We start from the raw sequence: 16,432 nt of genomic DNA on the forward strand, positions 1-16,432 counted from the left end.
GAATTGTGGTATCCAGAGCTATTCTCTGAAAAAGATCACTTGAACCTAATTTATTAAAAGACTTTTATACACTTCTACAGATGCTCTTCAGAACATTTATTTCTGATAAAAGATTATTTTTCTGCCTTAGAGAAAGGTTTCAACTTATTAGAAAAACCCCTATCTTTATAAACATTGCCTCACTAGATCCTGTCTTGGAATCGTACTCAACTCTTCCCACCAAACTACAAATGAAATTTGTTCCTCTTGTTCAAACAGTTGTTCCACAGAAACTGCACTGAAGTAGGGCACAAATATTTCAACATTTAATTGAGTATCCTTTCACAAGAAGTATATTTTACTTAAATAATTTTGTGCCAAATGTGTATGGCTAAATTTTCAATTAGGTTTTTTCCAGATGTTTCTTTTTCAGTTTCTTCTCTCTAAAACCAGCTGATAAGTTCTGCAGCCTCTGACAAATGATTAAGAGCCATTGACCTCCCTTCATGTGGGCTTGGTATGAGCTGACTAAAGCAGGTTGTCTTGTCATTGTAACCTACATTTGTTAAGTTAGACTGATTGGGATGTCATCATTATTCTTCCCTCTACGATCAAAATAACCCAAAAAACTAAACAGTGCAATCGACCCAAAGAAAAGTAACTAACATTTTCATCCCTTTTATGGTAAATGTTATAGATTTGAGATTTGTCACCACAAAATGTTTCACTGATATGGAGAGTGGTGTGTTTGAGGAGGACAATAACTTAAAAAAAAAAAAAAAGTTGTTGGTTTTACCTTAAGGAAAAAAAAAAAGAACCCAAATCCTCAGTTGCTACTTTATCCAACAATGCAATTTTCTTATTTTTGTAATGATATGCCTGCACAGCACTTCAGGTAATGGATCATGAGATGCATAAACGTGTACCTTTAACTAAAAGTATCTTCTAATTATGTACAAACTTGATGACTGGTAAAATTTAGGTGTGTTAGTTCTAAATATAAATTATATGTAAATATAATGAACACCTCTTTCTGTGCATTCTGAACACTCTACTGGTTTTAGAGAATAAATTATTTCTTTCTCTTTGTTTGGAATTTTCTTCTAGAGAAGTCTTTTTTCAGAACCTATGGTTACCTCATATATTGCCAATACCATGGTACCTGACATTTGCATAATTTGCATAATATCAGTGATTCCAGCATAAAAAACACATCAGCTGTAAACTTTAAATATTGAAAGTATCTTCAGCTTTGAGATTACCATTCAAGTACTCTCATCCATCCCAGATGAAAACTAAACATTCCAATAGCTGGTGCATGTGTTATTATACCGTTGAGAGATTCTGTAAAATTAAACTCACCCATGAAATGGTGCAGTAAAAGAGGGATTGCAGCTATAACATTTATTTGCACTACACCAGAACCTCTCTCTCGTGCAGGGTGTGAAATTCAGGCACAAGAGGCCCCTGCATTTTCATGCAAAGGTTTGAATAGCAGAATAACTTAGTTAAGAAGCACATTTAAAGACTGTTTTTTTCAAGCAAAGAAGCATATTTATTCTTATGATTCATTATAAGATCATACAATACCATTACTTCTACAAAACAGACAATATTACATTATGAAGTAGTATAAAATTACACAACAGTTGTCAAAATAAGTGAACAAGAACAATGTATCACAAAATGTACTTTGGTTTTTATTTTACTTGTTCAGTTACTTACCCACAAAATAGAGTAATTTGCAGTTGATCTCCCAGTCGTTAATCTGAATTAGCAAAGTTCTGCTGCATTTGTCAGGCAATAATGTGCATGAAAAAGAACATGACAAAAGAAGCAAATGGCACAGGAACCATCTAATTGAACAGGTTACATTTTTTAAATCATGATGCTAAAAAGCTTAGCTGCAGAAAGGTTAGGGAGAACCAAGCAGCTAACGTGCTAAAGCTTGTTAAAATAATCCAAAAATGGCTTTCCCTGGTATGGGAATCTAAGACCATGGAAATGTGACAGCATATGCACTAAGGATTTTAGAAATTACTTTGATTGCAACAACACTTCTTAGTCACTAGACTCAGGTGCTTCCTGAACTGGTGGAAGAGTAAAATATAATTTCTTTTAAAATTTTGATTTAATTGTTAAAAGTACACAAAAAATAAGCACATCCTGCCTAACAGATACTTCATTAAATGTGCAAATCCATTTCATTCACTGATCAATGAGTATCTAATGTAGTTACTAGAATTTACTTGCTTAGTTAGATTAACACAAAGGAATTTTGACACACCTTTGCAAATTCATTACTTCCAGTTTATACAGCTGATCTTCTGATAAATGAAACACAAGTAGCAAGGAAGAAAGAGTTAGTAATTTACTTACATCAGGTGTGAAAACACTGGTTTTCTCTACTAGTGCCATTTATATTGCTAGTGAATATCAAGACTGTGATCTAGCCAGCAAGCTAACATAATGATGATCTAAAGGTTCAGTCTTTAAGTAAAATTAAATGTTCCTTCTATTTAACAGAACCTATGATAGTAATTTCATGTATTTAACTACAAAACATAGACCAAATAGCAAAATAAAATAATTACTGAGCTGTTAAACCTCCAAATTTAGGTCATTTGTATTTTTAGATGTAGATGACTCTGTATGGTTTTAATAACCTGCACAAAGTTATCATTTCAACTTTGATAATGAAAGAAAAACTGGAAAACATTAACAGGTGAGATTTTCTGCCCATACCAGTCAGCATGATTATAGTGTAGATACCTGTAGTAGCACCTTACTTTATCTAAATATCTTGTTTACTTAGTAGAAGTCACATCTCCTTTGTTATCCTTGAATCCAATCTAGCACCCCTAAGATTGTTCATTTAGAGATTTAAGACTTTAGGAGCAGATTCAAGTGTTCCCTGCACAGTTGCATTTGTACTTTTTATGATCTCGTGGACAATTAAATTATTTAGCTTTTAAGGAGGTCCCTGCCTCCATTAGAAGTGCAGTGTTTGACACAAAGGACTTGCTGAAGTGGTTTGGAGGAAGGAAAAAAACATTTTCTAAATATGCTTGTGATTTTCTCAATCTTAGTGCTAGGAAAAAAAAAAAATGCAAGTTCCAGTAAGGCATACAGTAAATGAAGATATTATGTATTAGGGATGGAATGAATCTGTCACTTTGACGGATTGTGAGGCAGAGAACAGATTAACAGATTACTCATAGTCAGAATGCAGCTCACTGTGAAAAATGTGCAGGAAATGATAAGTGTTGCTTTGTGCTGATTTAATGATATCTTGAAACTACAGTAGCACTCCAGGAAAATAACACAATTTTAGCTCATGACCTACTTTTTTTTTTTTTTTCAATAATCAATGTATTGCCAGATTGCCCTTAAATAGTTTTGAAAATAGAACTTTCAATTCCTGCAAAGTCATAGCAAGATATTTATTTATGTTATTTTTCAAGATTTTTGTTAAAATATGCATTCAAACTCCTTGATTTTTATGTATAAGTATATTCTGTATTCTTTTGGTAGTATATCTTCTGCTTCTGTGAACTCTCCCAGATTTTCATTTAAAAAAACACTGGTTTCCCCACCTGAAACTGTGTAGCACTAAACAGTTATTGATGTATAAATTAATACTGAATTTGTATTAGTTTATGGAATTTTTATGGAAAAACTTAATTTTCAAGAACTTGAATTGTTTAAAGCATTTTATGTACAATAATGGACAATGCTCAGGTGGTTTCATAATTATTACGGTCATATGTAGTGGCAGGACCTGAAATTATTTTCAAATAATAATGGCATTTTTTACACACATCAAACAAATCTTATCATTAATAGCCTACAAAAGTCATTGCTTCACTATTGAACCTATTATTTAAGATTATTATTTAATAATTATTATTTTTATGGAGGTACTCCTGTTAAAAAACAAACCAGAACCTCCCATTATGATTCAGGACTTACATGTGACAAAACAGAAACAAAACAGGTGTGTGCAGGTAATTTGCCTTAAATTAATAAAGTTACACATGTTCCTGAAACTGATGAGATATGGAAATAATTGAAAATTCTCATCTTTTAATCTGAAGGAGCCTAACCAGCAACTCATGCTCCAAAAAAAGTTGGATCAGGGAATAGATGAGGGGTCTTACAATGCCAGGCTACTTTTTATTAATTTATCTAAGAACTGAGATAGTCTCTACTAAATTGTCTTAAATAGATATAACTAAAATTAAAAACAGGAGAAAATTAGGTCTCTGTCTCAGCAGAACTGGAGCATCCTTGAGATGGGAGCTGGCACTCTGCATTCAGTGCATCAGGGTAAGGTATCACTGTGCACTTGCAGCATTTGCAGCAGGATTTGCTCCACATGGTATTAAATACTGTTAATACAGCAGAAGTATGCACTGAGATTTAAGTTGATAGCTACACAAGATGTCAGGAATTGGTCTTTTTTTTGTTAAAATGTTTTTCCAGTTGATTCATACATTGACATTTTCTGGCCCTCCACAGTTAGTCAAATCATCCACTGTAAAAACACACTTCAGCAAATGTGCTCCTCTTACTTCACCCAGTCACAAGCCCATTCTCCTCTCAAGTCCATAAAAATTCACTGAGTAATGCAGTTAAATAAGATCTTTTGTGGTTTTAGTGATTGTACCCTTCAGGTGCTGAACAGACTGTCAATCTGATGTGTTCATAATGATACAAAACTAATGCTGGTTTTCATTCCCTGATTTGATATAATGGAGCCCTGGTCTTGCACTTTTGCAGTATACTGCAAGGCTGAACAAATATTTCTTTTAATATTTTTAGACAAAACCATACTAAAACTTTGAAGCATTTCATTTTTTAATAAAGTGAATTAAATGATCCCATTGAGTTAAGTAATACAAATTAAATGTGATCCAAAAGAAATACAATAAAGTATGCTATCTCAAGACAGTGCAATATTAAAAATCTCTATATTAAGTGATTTGACATTTTCTCAGTCTCCCAATCTGCAAAAGTATATGTGAAAAAATCAAAGTATCAAAGGTGTTCATTAAGATTTCAATGAAGAAGTTCTGATTCTAAGGATTTCTGTTGATGGTAATAATTTTAATACATTGTCATTGAGAAGTGCTGTTTAATAAAACATCATTAATTTTCTCAACAGACTTTACTGATAGAAGCGTTTTTCCTGCAAAATTTACCATACTGTCATAAAAGTGAAAATGATGTTCATAAGTCCAAAAGATACTTTTGCTTTCTATCACAGTTCAGTTGTCATGTGACCATTTCACTATATGACCACTATTATCTGAAAGTATTGTAAAGAATTTATAAGTGATTTTTTTTTAAGAAAAATTTAACAAGCTTATATAACATTTGCATTATATTTTGGTATGCAGAATAGCTTTCAGAATAATGAAGAATTTCAGTGCAAACCCTAAAGGTACATGATACTGTTGAGTGTGTGTGGAACCTATTCAGAGCCTTTCTACAATGCAGCTCACAATGTCAAAAGACAATATTTGGCATTCCACACTGTTATCAGGAAGCTCTGGATGGTTTATTGCACATTGATTGTATTGATTACAGCTGGAGGGATTGATAGCATAAATAGAGTGGGTTTAATTAGTCAGAATGTGTGATTAGCTCTTCTGTTTTAATGAGATAAACTAGCTTCTTTAATAAAAAATAAATATTCTCTATTCACTCAGAATAAAACCACAATAACCAGGAACACAGATCACAGTCTGTGTTGCCTCCATGCTGGTCCTTGACTTTTGTCAAGGTCTAACACATTTTTCAGGATGCTTTTTTAAAATTCACAGAAATCCTCTGTCCCCCCCACACACAAACAAATGCTTTAGCTTCTTCCTAAAAGCAGCTGCAGTTTTTACTGTGGAAGTTTGGTGTGCTCAGCTGCAGCATCTCTCAGAATTCCTCCTGTAAAGCCTCTCCTCAGAATTTTATCCATCAACTGCCAGCACTTAACCTTCAGTGTAATTTAACCAGGAAGATTTCAGCACTCATTACATTTTTTTTAAATTCCTCTTCAGGTTTTTAGGAGGGTAATTTAGACTTTGCTAACTAACTTACAGAAGTAGTAAACCAGTTTTTAATATATATTGTGTAAAATGTTTTATCCTTGAAAGTAATACCAAGTAAACAATGAAACCCTAACACTGTAATGTTTGGATTACATGTCTTGGTGGGAGGGGGTTGAATAGCAAAACTACTTGTTTTCCTTGGATACTGAGAGAAAACACATGAACTGAATCAAGACTGTCTTAATAGGAAATAATAAACTTTCCAACACATCTCTGTTGCGTCTGCCATTGATAAAAACTTCTTTGCCTCCTTCTAGAACCATCAAAATCATTTGATCTTACACTTGCACCTCCTAAAAAAAGTAGTTATTCATCTACTGAGTCAGATAAATCAAAATAAATATGAATATGAAACTGAACACCTTAATAGAATATTTGACTCCAATAAATGAAGGACAAAATCAAAAATAAAATCACCTGACTACTCAAAAAATCATCCTATCTCTGATTTCTCAGACTTAATATTTCATGCACATCTTCCAGATATGAGACTTCAAACTAAAATTTATCAATTTCCTGAGTAATAAAACCTATTAATATAGCACAAATACTGGTTTTAACAACATATTATTAAATATTAACAACATATTATTTAATTTTAACAACTTATTATTACCTTGCTCCCTCATTGTTTTCTCCATGACTTGCCTCTTCTTTTCCATTGGAGGTAATTACCTTACTAGCTTTCTTTCCTTCTTTCTGACATCCTCTCTGCTTTACAGGTCCTATTTTTTTTTTAGGAATTCCCTGACACATGTTTTATATGAAAAAACACAAATCTTTAAATGCTTCTGGTTTATGCCAGACTGGTAGAACTGCACAGGGACTCCAAAGCTTTTATATTTTGTAACTGTGTTGGTCTGACTGAGATAATTCTCTTTAGGAGTGAGCATTGTCTTTCTCTCTCCTTGCACTTTTGTTTCAGCAGTTGTCCCAGCAGAAATATTCTGGTTCTTCTCTGGCTCTCAGACATTGCTGCCCTTTGCAAAAGCTGTAGTGACTGTGGAAGGAAATGCAGTTGGGAAGCAGAGGTGTTATTCAGGACTCAGTACTTCCTTACCTTCCCCAGATCTGATGCAGTTTCTCTGAGATCACCTTTGCCTTGGCTGCCTTTGTTTCAGTGCAGTTGTAGAGAATCAGGCTGGTGCTGCTGCTTTGTGCTGCCAGCCCTGCCGTGAGGATGGGCAGAGACATCTCGTGGGTTTGGGGCTGATTTTCACACAGATCAAACCAAACATGCAAAGACAGCAATGGAAAATACATTTCCCCATGCTACTGGGTACCAACCTGCATTTAACTGTTACCTTTAAAACTTCTGAAGCTTTGGTGTGGACAAAGAGGCTTTGGCTGCATTCAGGGAATGCAGATGAGGTGACAGTGACAGACAAGGCTGTGGGCATTGCTTGCACCAACTCCCAGTGGCCTCGGCTGAAGAGCAGAACAGAGGGATTGGCTGTGAGGTTGGCCATGTATGTGAAAATAACATCATGCTATAAGGAAATTTTAAGGTATGTTTTTTACATTGTGACATGATGGAAAATTCAATATCTCTTCCTTTAAATCTGCCATGCTACTTGCTGGGTTTCTACGCCAACAGTTCTGTTTCCTGAGGCGGAAAATTAGTTTTTTCCATTTTGACTGCAAACAGATAGGTGGTTGTCCCCAGATTCAACCCAGATTATGCACACATGCCAACAGGAGATGATGTAGAATCAATAACAAGTCCAAAAGTAGCAGAAAAACTAAAAAAAAAACCCCAAAGCAGTCAGCATATTTTAGCAATTGCACCAGATGACTGAGCCTTGCCAGATTTCTCTGACAGAACCAACTTGTACATGAGATCATGAAGGCTCTTAAGAAACTAGAAGTGTGTTACCTATTTCCTTGGTGTTGGACAATCAAGTTGAGACAATTACAGTCTGGAATGTAAAGAAATCTGCCAAATTTATCTGGAAATCTGGGAAAATTTATCCCTTTTAGACAAAGCCATGGATGTCTCCAGCTCTGGCAAATCTCCCCAGCCTGTAGCACAAGTTCACATGCATGATGCTTTTGTGCCACCTGTTGGAACAGCCAGACATAAATCAATCCCAAACCAAGTTTAATTTATTCTTCAGAGCTGCACTGCTCCATCAGCATGAAGCAAACATATGGGAATTTATCCCCTTCCATAGCTCTTGCCTTGCAGTGGAATAGGTTGGTCAAAAATTTTGGATCTGGTTTTATCAAAATGAGGTGATTCAGTGAGGTCCCTCAAACTCTGTGTTCAAGTGTTGCCTTGCAGTTGTTCAGTCTAGTTAATGATGATGTGGAAGCTTCAATGTGTTCCAGCTCTTTCCTGCTGGAGAGGAGAGATGGGAATTTAAGGAAACTTCAGCTATGCACAGTGTGCAGAGATTAATTTCATACGTTAAAAGAATTACAAGACATGGTCACCTAACAAAGAATGTCTTTGTGACATGAATGTGTCCTTCCAGGGCTATCTTTCTCTGATATGTGTGACTTTGTCACTGCACTGCAGTTTGCAACAAAAAAATGTGACAACAATAACAATAAAAACAGCTGTTCTGTTTTCCTTTCTCTGAGCTGGAACAATCAAAGACAGTGTTTCATAAAGTGGGGTATGGGAAAGGAACATTGACCTTTGCATGAAGGTATGATGGCATGAAAATCATTCTTAGAAGTTATGACACTAGTGTCCAGAACAGACATAATTTGTCCTTAAATAGAAGTACTCTCTCCTCTATGATGAAGATCCCATCAAAATCTTCTTCTTTACAGAATTAAAATAGATACAGGACACCTGTTAGAGTCCTCTATATTGTCTTGTCAGCAGCTAGAATCATGTTATGTTCAATAATAATTTTTTCTCTATTACATACAAGACTTTATAACAATAGGAAATGGATAGAAAGATTTATTTAGGATGTATTTGCCTCAAAATGTTTTTTCCCCCCATATCAACAACAGCATTCAGACTCAATCCAATGTTTCCCCTTCAGAAAAATGTTTGTGGCATCCATTTCTGTCTGAGCTCAGCTCTAACTCACCACCCATCCAGACAGGGAATGTCACACCACATTCTGTGTCTGTCACCCGACTGCAGGGGCACCAAGCACTGCCAAGGCAGTGGTAACCAAACCAAACACATCTTGTGATTGTCTTTGAGCCTCTTTCTTTAGAGGGGGTAAGGATTTTTAATCAAATTGACTCCCACAGGTTGTTCATTCCAAGCCTTTATTCCTCAGAAAAAGACTCTGAAGGGTCCTGTAGGCTTTCAGAGGATAATTCTGAGTGATACTTGCACACCCTGTGCTGAGAGAGCAACATCAGCTGAAATCTAAAATGCAAACCTGATTTAAATCACAAATTTTAATGTAAACAGAAGAGGTGAACAGGCCTGAATGGAGAAAGCCTTAACATTTAATAATTATATTAACTGTAAAGTTTATTTTTATAATAATAAAATCCAGCTTGATTTTGTTTCAGAACACTTGGCAACCTGAGATTTCTTTTGGCTTTTTTTTTTTAATAATGAAAAGAATTAGAAAATAAATAGGAACACAAACTGGGTTTTTATAGATGATATTTTGATTTGTATCTTTCAGGGACTCGTTAAATGTGTTCAGTCCCCCTGTCATTTCTGGAAGCCAACAACTAGAAGAGAACACTAAATCTTCAACAAAACAGAGACCTCCAGGTAGGAATTTATGAAGACAATGAAAAGAACCTGGGTAGAAAGACACTTCTAAATGTTCTTTCTGTAGTGCTGGCACTGCCTTCTCATAGTTTTCTATCCTACTACTTTCTGGTTTCAAGTTCCCTTGTTTATGAATCTCAGCTCAAGGCAGCAGAGTTTTCCATGCAGTATTATTTGCCTTTGTTAGAAGAACAACATGCAGTTGCTGTTTCCTGGTGTTCTGGCTCTATACAGATTAGCTCATAAAAAATGCATCTTATTTGTTAAAAATGAGGAATTTATGCTAATGGGGATGGCAAACCTATATAAGAACACAAGGACTAAACATTCTTATTCAGAGGCAGGATTATACTTGCATAAGAGATACTTCTCTTATGAAGAAAAATTGCAGATTTAGCTCTAAATGAAATCTTAGAGTGATTTCCTGAGGACTGTTGTCACCAGAGTTACAGGCTGTTGCTTATTAATGGTGTTTGCTTAGAGAATGGTAAAGACCTTAACTGAAACTGGAAAGTCAACAGCAGATTAAAGAAAATACCTTGTTTTCCTTCTTTTTCTTATCATTTATGTTAGGAAACAGGGCAGAAGGATCATCACCACAGAGTATCACAAAATGGTTTGGGCTGAAGGGGACCTTGGGGCCCAGTTCCAACCCCCCTGCCATGGACAGGGACATTCCCCTCACCAGGTCCAGCCTGGCCTTGGACACTTCCAGGACAGACATTCCCATTTTTTTTCAGGGCTCAGGAATTCACTGGGAGCTCTCATAAATCTGACCCCTCTATTCTGGCTGTCCAAGGGGTAAAGATGTCTCAGGGATTTACTGTCTAAAATAAATTATGCCCCTCAAATTGGGAACATTTTCATAGACATAGACTTGTAATTGTTTTTGACAGCAAAATACAAATTTTCTGTCAGGAAGGGACCTTGGTTTGAAGAATCAAGTAATATGTCGTGTTAAGGGTCCTAAATAAGCCAAGCAGAATTGAACAGTCATCCTTGAGCTATAGGCACATTGCATAAAAATTCATGAAAGGTCCCAGAGAATTTTTTTCATTAGTATTATGAAATTCAAGGCTTGTTGCAGCAAACCTATAATTTTTAAACTTTTTTTTTTTAAATTGTGTTATTATCTTTAAAAAGCTTTTTAAAATAAGTATATTTGGGGATTTGTATTTCTCCTGGTATCCACACTAGAATTTCCAAACTGTTTTGTGAATTGTTCCTAAATTCATTTTCCTTTAAGCTGAAGTATTTTACATCATGTGCCTGTGATTGCACATGTGGAGAAGAGAAATTGTCTATATGCCATAGCTGCTTTTTTTGCCTTTTATTTTGTACCTTCATTGAGTAAAATTCTGACTGATGTATATGTAGGATGTTTGTAATTTTGATAACTTCATAGAGAAATTTTCTATCTCCAGATTCTCAAAAAACCCTTTTGTACTGAAAGGATCATTTCTCCAAGAAACTGGAGAGAACAACAAAGCCATTCCATGACCTTCCCTCCCCAAACAGGACAGTTTGGACTTTTTCTGAGCTACTGGACACCCCTCTCTATGAAGCAGCAGAGAAGCTGCAGTGCTGTGTGATAAAGGCCTGTCAGATTGGATCATCCCCATCAAACATCAGAATCTGGGTATTTTCCTAGGTACCAAAAAAACCCAATGGACCATGGTAACTAGATAGTTTGGAGTATCATTTTTGAAAGAAGTGCTAGATAAATTGTGTCCTGTGATATATCTTGAGCACCTTGGGAAAAACTTTTTTTCCTTATTCATTTCAGTTGAGGTCAGTAATTTGTGTGGTACATTCCTGACAGTTATATACCAGATCTGAACAACAAACTGAATGCTCAAATCCATTCCAGGAAATTCTGCTGCTCTGCTCAGCCTCACCTTTTTTTTTTTTTTTTTTTTTTTTAATTTTTTAATACCACATTAGATAATTACTTAATTCTCATATTGGGAAGTGTCCCAAGATTATTTACTCTGTGCAGTTTTCCAGTGTTCCAAGTGTCACAGGAAAACAAAAGTATATAATCAGCCCTGAAAACCTGCAATGAGTCAAAATGTGTTCCAGATAGGAATTTTATCTAAAAGTATCCTTGAGTAAAAATAGTATAGCATTAGTAAATTAATAAAGATTGGTCAATTTTTATATTTTAAAGAAATCTTTAAGTTGAGGCTTAACTTTGGGGGGAAAAGTGATTCCTTTCTAAGAAAGGATTTCACTCTGTAGTTCCTTTCTTAACATTTGCACCATCCATTAGTTAAATGGTGAGATGCAATGAGTAGTCTTCTATTCAACAAGTTTCCCAATACAATAAGAGGAAAAAATTAGACTCATAAGTATGATAAATTTCCATAGATTTTTCCATTATTGGGCACTGATGTTTCTGGGGTATATACAGTTTTGTTTATCTTGACATAGCAAGAAATTCTCCAAATAAAGTGACAGTGATAAAGCTATAAGTGTTCTGGAACTTACTTTCTGGTATCTTGGCCTTAAGACCAAGGGGGATAAGGTTATAAAAACTCCAGGAACCACAAAGTCTTCTTTTTTGGGCCACAGCTGCTGGCAGTATTCATATGGTAACCCTGCAGTACATAATTACAGGATAGATTGGAGCACTGTAGTTGGAGAAAATATCAGCAGTGTTCTTTCCACCAGACCATCTGCTGACAGCTGATCCAGTGCATGGGACTTCCATCAGAGTCAGAATATGGTCCATTTATCTTAAAAGTGAGATTTGCTACAAAGTGTTTTCTAATGTTAAAACCTAGAATAAAATAAAAATATATTTCTGTGAAAAGGGAAATTATTTATTTTAGTTCTCCATAGTGGTGACTATGTAAACACTGTTGACATAATCCATAAAACAACACAGTTATTTGTACATTCATTTCTGAGTTCAGAAAAAGCTGCTACATGCCTGCCTGTTCTTTGTTGTCTGGGTTTAGACATCTTGATCAAGTCTTCTTCCAGAAAAACAATGCCCCCCTTGATTTCAATGGGACACCATTTAATTTCATATAACAGGTATTTGCAGGTACTAGCTGCCTTCAGTCTTCTTTCACCTGAACATAAAAACCACTCATCCCTCTGTAATGTATATCACAGACCTCAGTTTTCATTTAAAATCAAATTATTTTCTCACCTCAAATACCATTTAATTTTTTAGTGATTTAAGAACAAAAGGTTTGATTTTGCTTTCACCATGAGATGCAAATTAAACTGCAAAGAGTTTTTTTCATGCAATTCTGAGCAGCTCCAACCCCAGAAGTGTGGGTGGTGGCGAGATGAACAACGATGGAAATTTTCTTTGAAAGTGACCTGTTAACCAGTTAATTTGGCCACAAACACTTCTGTCCTGTCTGTGGTCAGGCTGCCCAGAATGTACCCCTTGAAACAAGAAAGACAACTTCTAATACAACCACTACATACTGCTGGAGTCTTTTAGAAGAATATCACTTAATTTAAGTAGTACTTCTATTCAGGAAGAAGCAAGGAGGTTTTCGTATGTCTGCTCAGAATTGGATACTCCATCCTGCCATTGGAAATTTGTTGCAACACCTAGAAATGCCTTTTAATGCATTTAGGGGTCTTGTGAGCTGCTAAAGGAATTAAACCTGACTTTAAAAACAAGATAGGTCTAGAAAACTAAGTTCTCCTTCTGGTCACATGAAAATACATGCAGGGAATTGTTGATACAAAGGTATAAATCCAGCTAGTCCTGAATGCAATATAATTTTCATTTGGTATGAATTCAAGGCACATGGGGAAAGAGGTATACCTGTGATGGGGCTGAAGAATTTCTCATTCCTAACTCAAACCAGGGAGTGTATTGAGTGGCCAGTTTCAAGCTAAAGAGGGAGAGACATTTAAGCTTAGAGGAGAAAAGAGAATCATTTTAAAGTGAAGCATAGGCACTGGAAAGCAAAATAATAAAAGGAAGAATGCAGTGGAAATAACAGCATGGTTTCAGGTGAAATTGTGAGGCTGTGTGAGGGAGTGAGGCATGAACACCATTTGCTTGTGTGCTGTGATCTGAAATGGAGAAAAAGACATTCAGTTCTTCCCCTTCTTTCTGCACTGCATCACTTTGCCCAAGAGCTGCCCAAACAAAATATCCCACTTGACCTCATTTGGTGTCCCAGGCCTGATGAAGCACCCACAGCAGGAGGGAAACAATTTGGCTTTGCCTTCTTATCTTTGGTTGGGGTGAACGACAGTTTCCTTCTGATGGTATTTGTTACATGCTACTGAGGAAACAAAACTGAAATCTCTTCTGAAGGGATGCATACATTTCTGTATGCATCAAATGCTCCAATTTACTTTCTGGTCTCCAGATAATGTTCTTTATTTATTGCTGTGTGATCCTGGCTGAAAATAGGATCTGAGAGTTGTGAAACCATTGCTGTTTGCGTAACAGGCCATTACTTGTCATGGAGCTTTGGGGTGTGCAAAGCACTCAATATCAGCAAGCTGAGGATGGGATGAACATTTATGATGAAATTCAAGGTACAGATTGCATTGAGCTGTGAATTATCTCCTATCAAAAAGCTGTAGATCATATGACTTAAATTTAGCTTATATGAAAGACACACAGGTTCAGAAAAGAAGCTATACTATATAAAGCATCTGAAAGAAAAGCCTGTAGGGCTTTATCAGTGTATTCTAGACTAAAGATTCATTTCTGTTACCTGAAAGTTTTCTTAAAGTTATTTTACATAACTTTAGACAAGTTAGATTTAAATTTTTTATTATCTGGAAGAATCTTTTTTCCTGTCTGATATTGAAAGATCATCTTTTGCACAGCTTTACCTATCCTGGATATTCAGGTGACATATTGGATACTAGACATGCAAATTCTTTCATTCTTACAAGCCTTAAGTATGCACTAACTGTCTTTGTTCAAGCTAAAAGATTATTAAGAAGGTTATTGAGGAAAATACCACTTAAGAATACTTTTATCCACTATTAGTAAAGGTACTTTTGGTGAACTGCTCCATTGAACTTTGAAAAGTCCAGTTGTTAAGCAAACTCCAGCTGACCTCATTCCACCTCAAGTTAAGTACAAGTCTTCAGAAATATAATAAAAATGTGAATTGCTGTTATCTTGAAGGCAACAATTCAGAAGTCAGAAGATTATACATTTGAAAGAAAAAATGTCACATCTGAGAGAAAGATATTTCCATGTTATTGTTGGAGGGAATAAGAGTGATTTATTCTTACTTTCTCCACTTCACACAGGTGAAGATCACCCCAGTGCTGAAGAAGATGAGCAAGTTTTGACTCTTTTGTATGATCCATTTCTGAACTGTTACTTTGACCCAAATTCTGGGAAATGCTATGAATTGGCATAGTCAGAACATCAGAGGGTATTATTTTGTATTCATAGTATCTTCTAACTTCTTGCAAAATCTGACTGAGCCATATAATTTATTATATAACTCGAAACTTAAATTAAACAATAGTTTTGCAACCAAATTAATTTATTTGGCAAAGAGTGTCTTATTTTTATAGCTTTGTATTAAATTGTAATGCAGTGGAAGATCACATAGCATAAAAGTTCCTTGTGTCTAAGACAGTTATTTGCTAGTCTAATTTATTTCCAATATTCACAGCTTCCATATGAAAACAAATGAAGCTGAATCAAGAAGGTTGGTGGTGTTTATGTGTAAATCATGGTTTTACTCAAATAAAAAAAAAATTACTTGTTTGCTGTGTATTTTGTGAGGTGCTGAGGGTATCAGCTGTAACAACACAGGGCTGAGAGGTGGGGAGGGGTTGGTCCAACACTCCAAAAGTGAATTCTTGTGTCAGGTAAGGCAGGGAGGTGTTTGTGATTCCTGTGGGAAGCTGTGCTTGGAGGGCTGGTCCAACGTTTTTGTGTGAGGTTCTCCACTACACCTTGCAATAAAATAATGCAATTAATTTAACACATCTCTGGGTTTCAGTCCAGTTTTCAGTGAGGGCCCTAAATTCCAACTTGGAGTTTTAAATTTCCTGCATCACTGTGGATTTTGCTTTTATGGTATGTAAAATAAGTCTACACAAAGAATACAGATAAAGAGCACAAAGATCACAGAGAAAGAATACAGATAAAGAGCAGAACATATGTAGCATTTGCAAATGAAATCACAATATAAAATAGCGTGCATGTATTTTATTTGTTTTATTTATTCATGGATTTATTACTGTGCATGGATCCTGTGTAGTGTTCTTTGACCTAAAATCCAGTTAACCTGACCCTGATGTTTCTGGCTGCTGCTCAGCTCCAAGCTGTGCCCAACATTGCCAGCCCCAGAGCAGGAGCAGTGCTGCTTGCCAAGAGCATCCCCCCAGCAGGACACTTGTCTAAAGGGTAAATAAATCACTGAAACACCAGCTGCCAGTATAGGAGAAAAGCTGTTGCTTAGGAGTTGTCCATGACACAAGAGGTCCAAGGAGTTTTTGTTTTAATGGAGTTGAGTCAGTGGAACAGCTCTGGAGCCCACAGTCCAGTACATAACATTTCCTGGAGGGAATGTGAAAATCACATGGCAAAAGTGATCTATAGGCATTGCTGGTCATTCCTGTTCTAAGTTTCTACTTGATTATATCCACTGCTATCCCACTGTAATTATTTTCAAGCTGACTA

General features: G+C 35.8%; 1 protein-coding gene across 1 annotated transcript in view; it reads left to right on the top strand.

Moving 5' to 3' along the window:
* The window catches only part of CFAP20DC (CFAP20 domain containing), a 65,983-nt gene extending 50,828 nt beyond the window's left edge, over positions 1 to 15,155 (top strand). The window contains exons 17-18 of the mRNA XM_059480296.1: positions 9,695 to 9,786; positions 15,043 to 15,155. Of these exons, the coding sequence (XP_059336279.1) occupies positions 9,695 to 9,786; positions 15,043 to 15,155 (205 nt within the window). The remainder of the gene's footprint in view (positions 1 to 9,694; positions 9,787 to 15,042) is intronic.
* Positions 15,156 to 16,432: the final 1,277 nt, after the last annotated feature.

This window comes from Ammospiza nelsoni, chromosome 11, assembly GCF_027579445.1.
Source record: "Ammospiza nelsoni isolate bAmmNel1 chromosome 11, bAmmNel1.pri, whole genome shotgun sequence".
NCBI lineage: Eukaryota > Metazoa > Chordata > Aves > Passeriformes > Passerellidae > Ammospiza > Ammospiza nelsoni.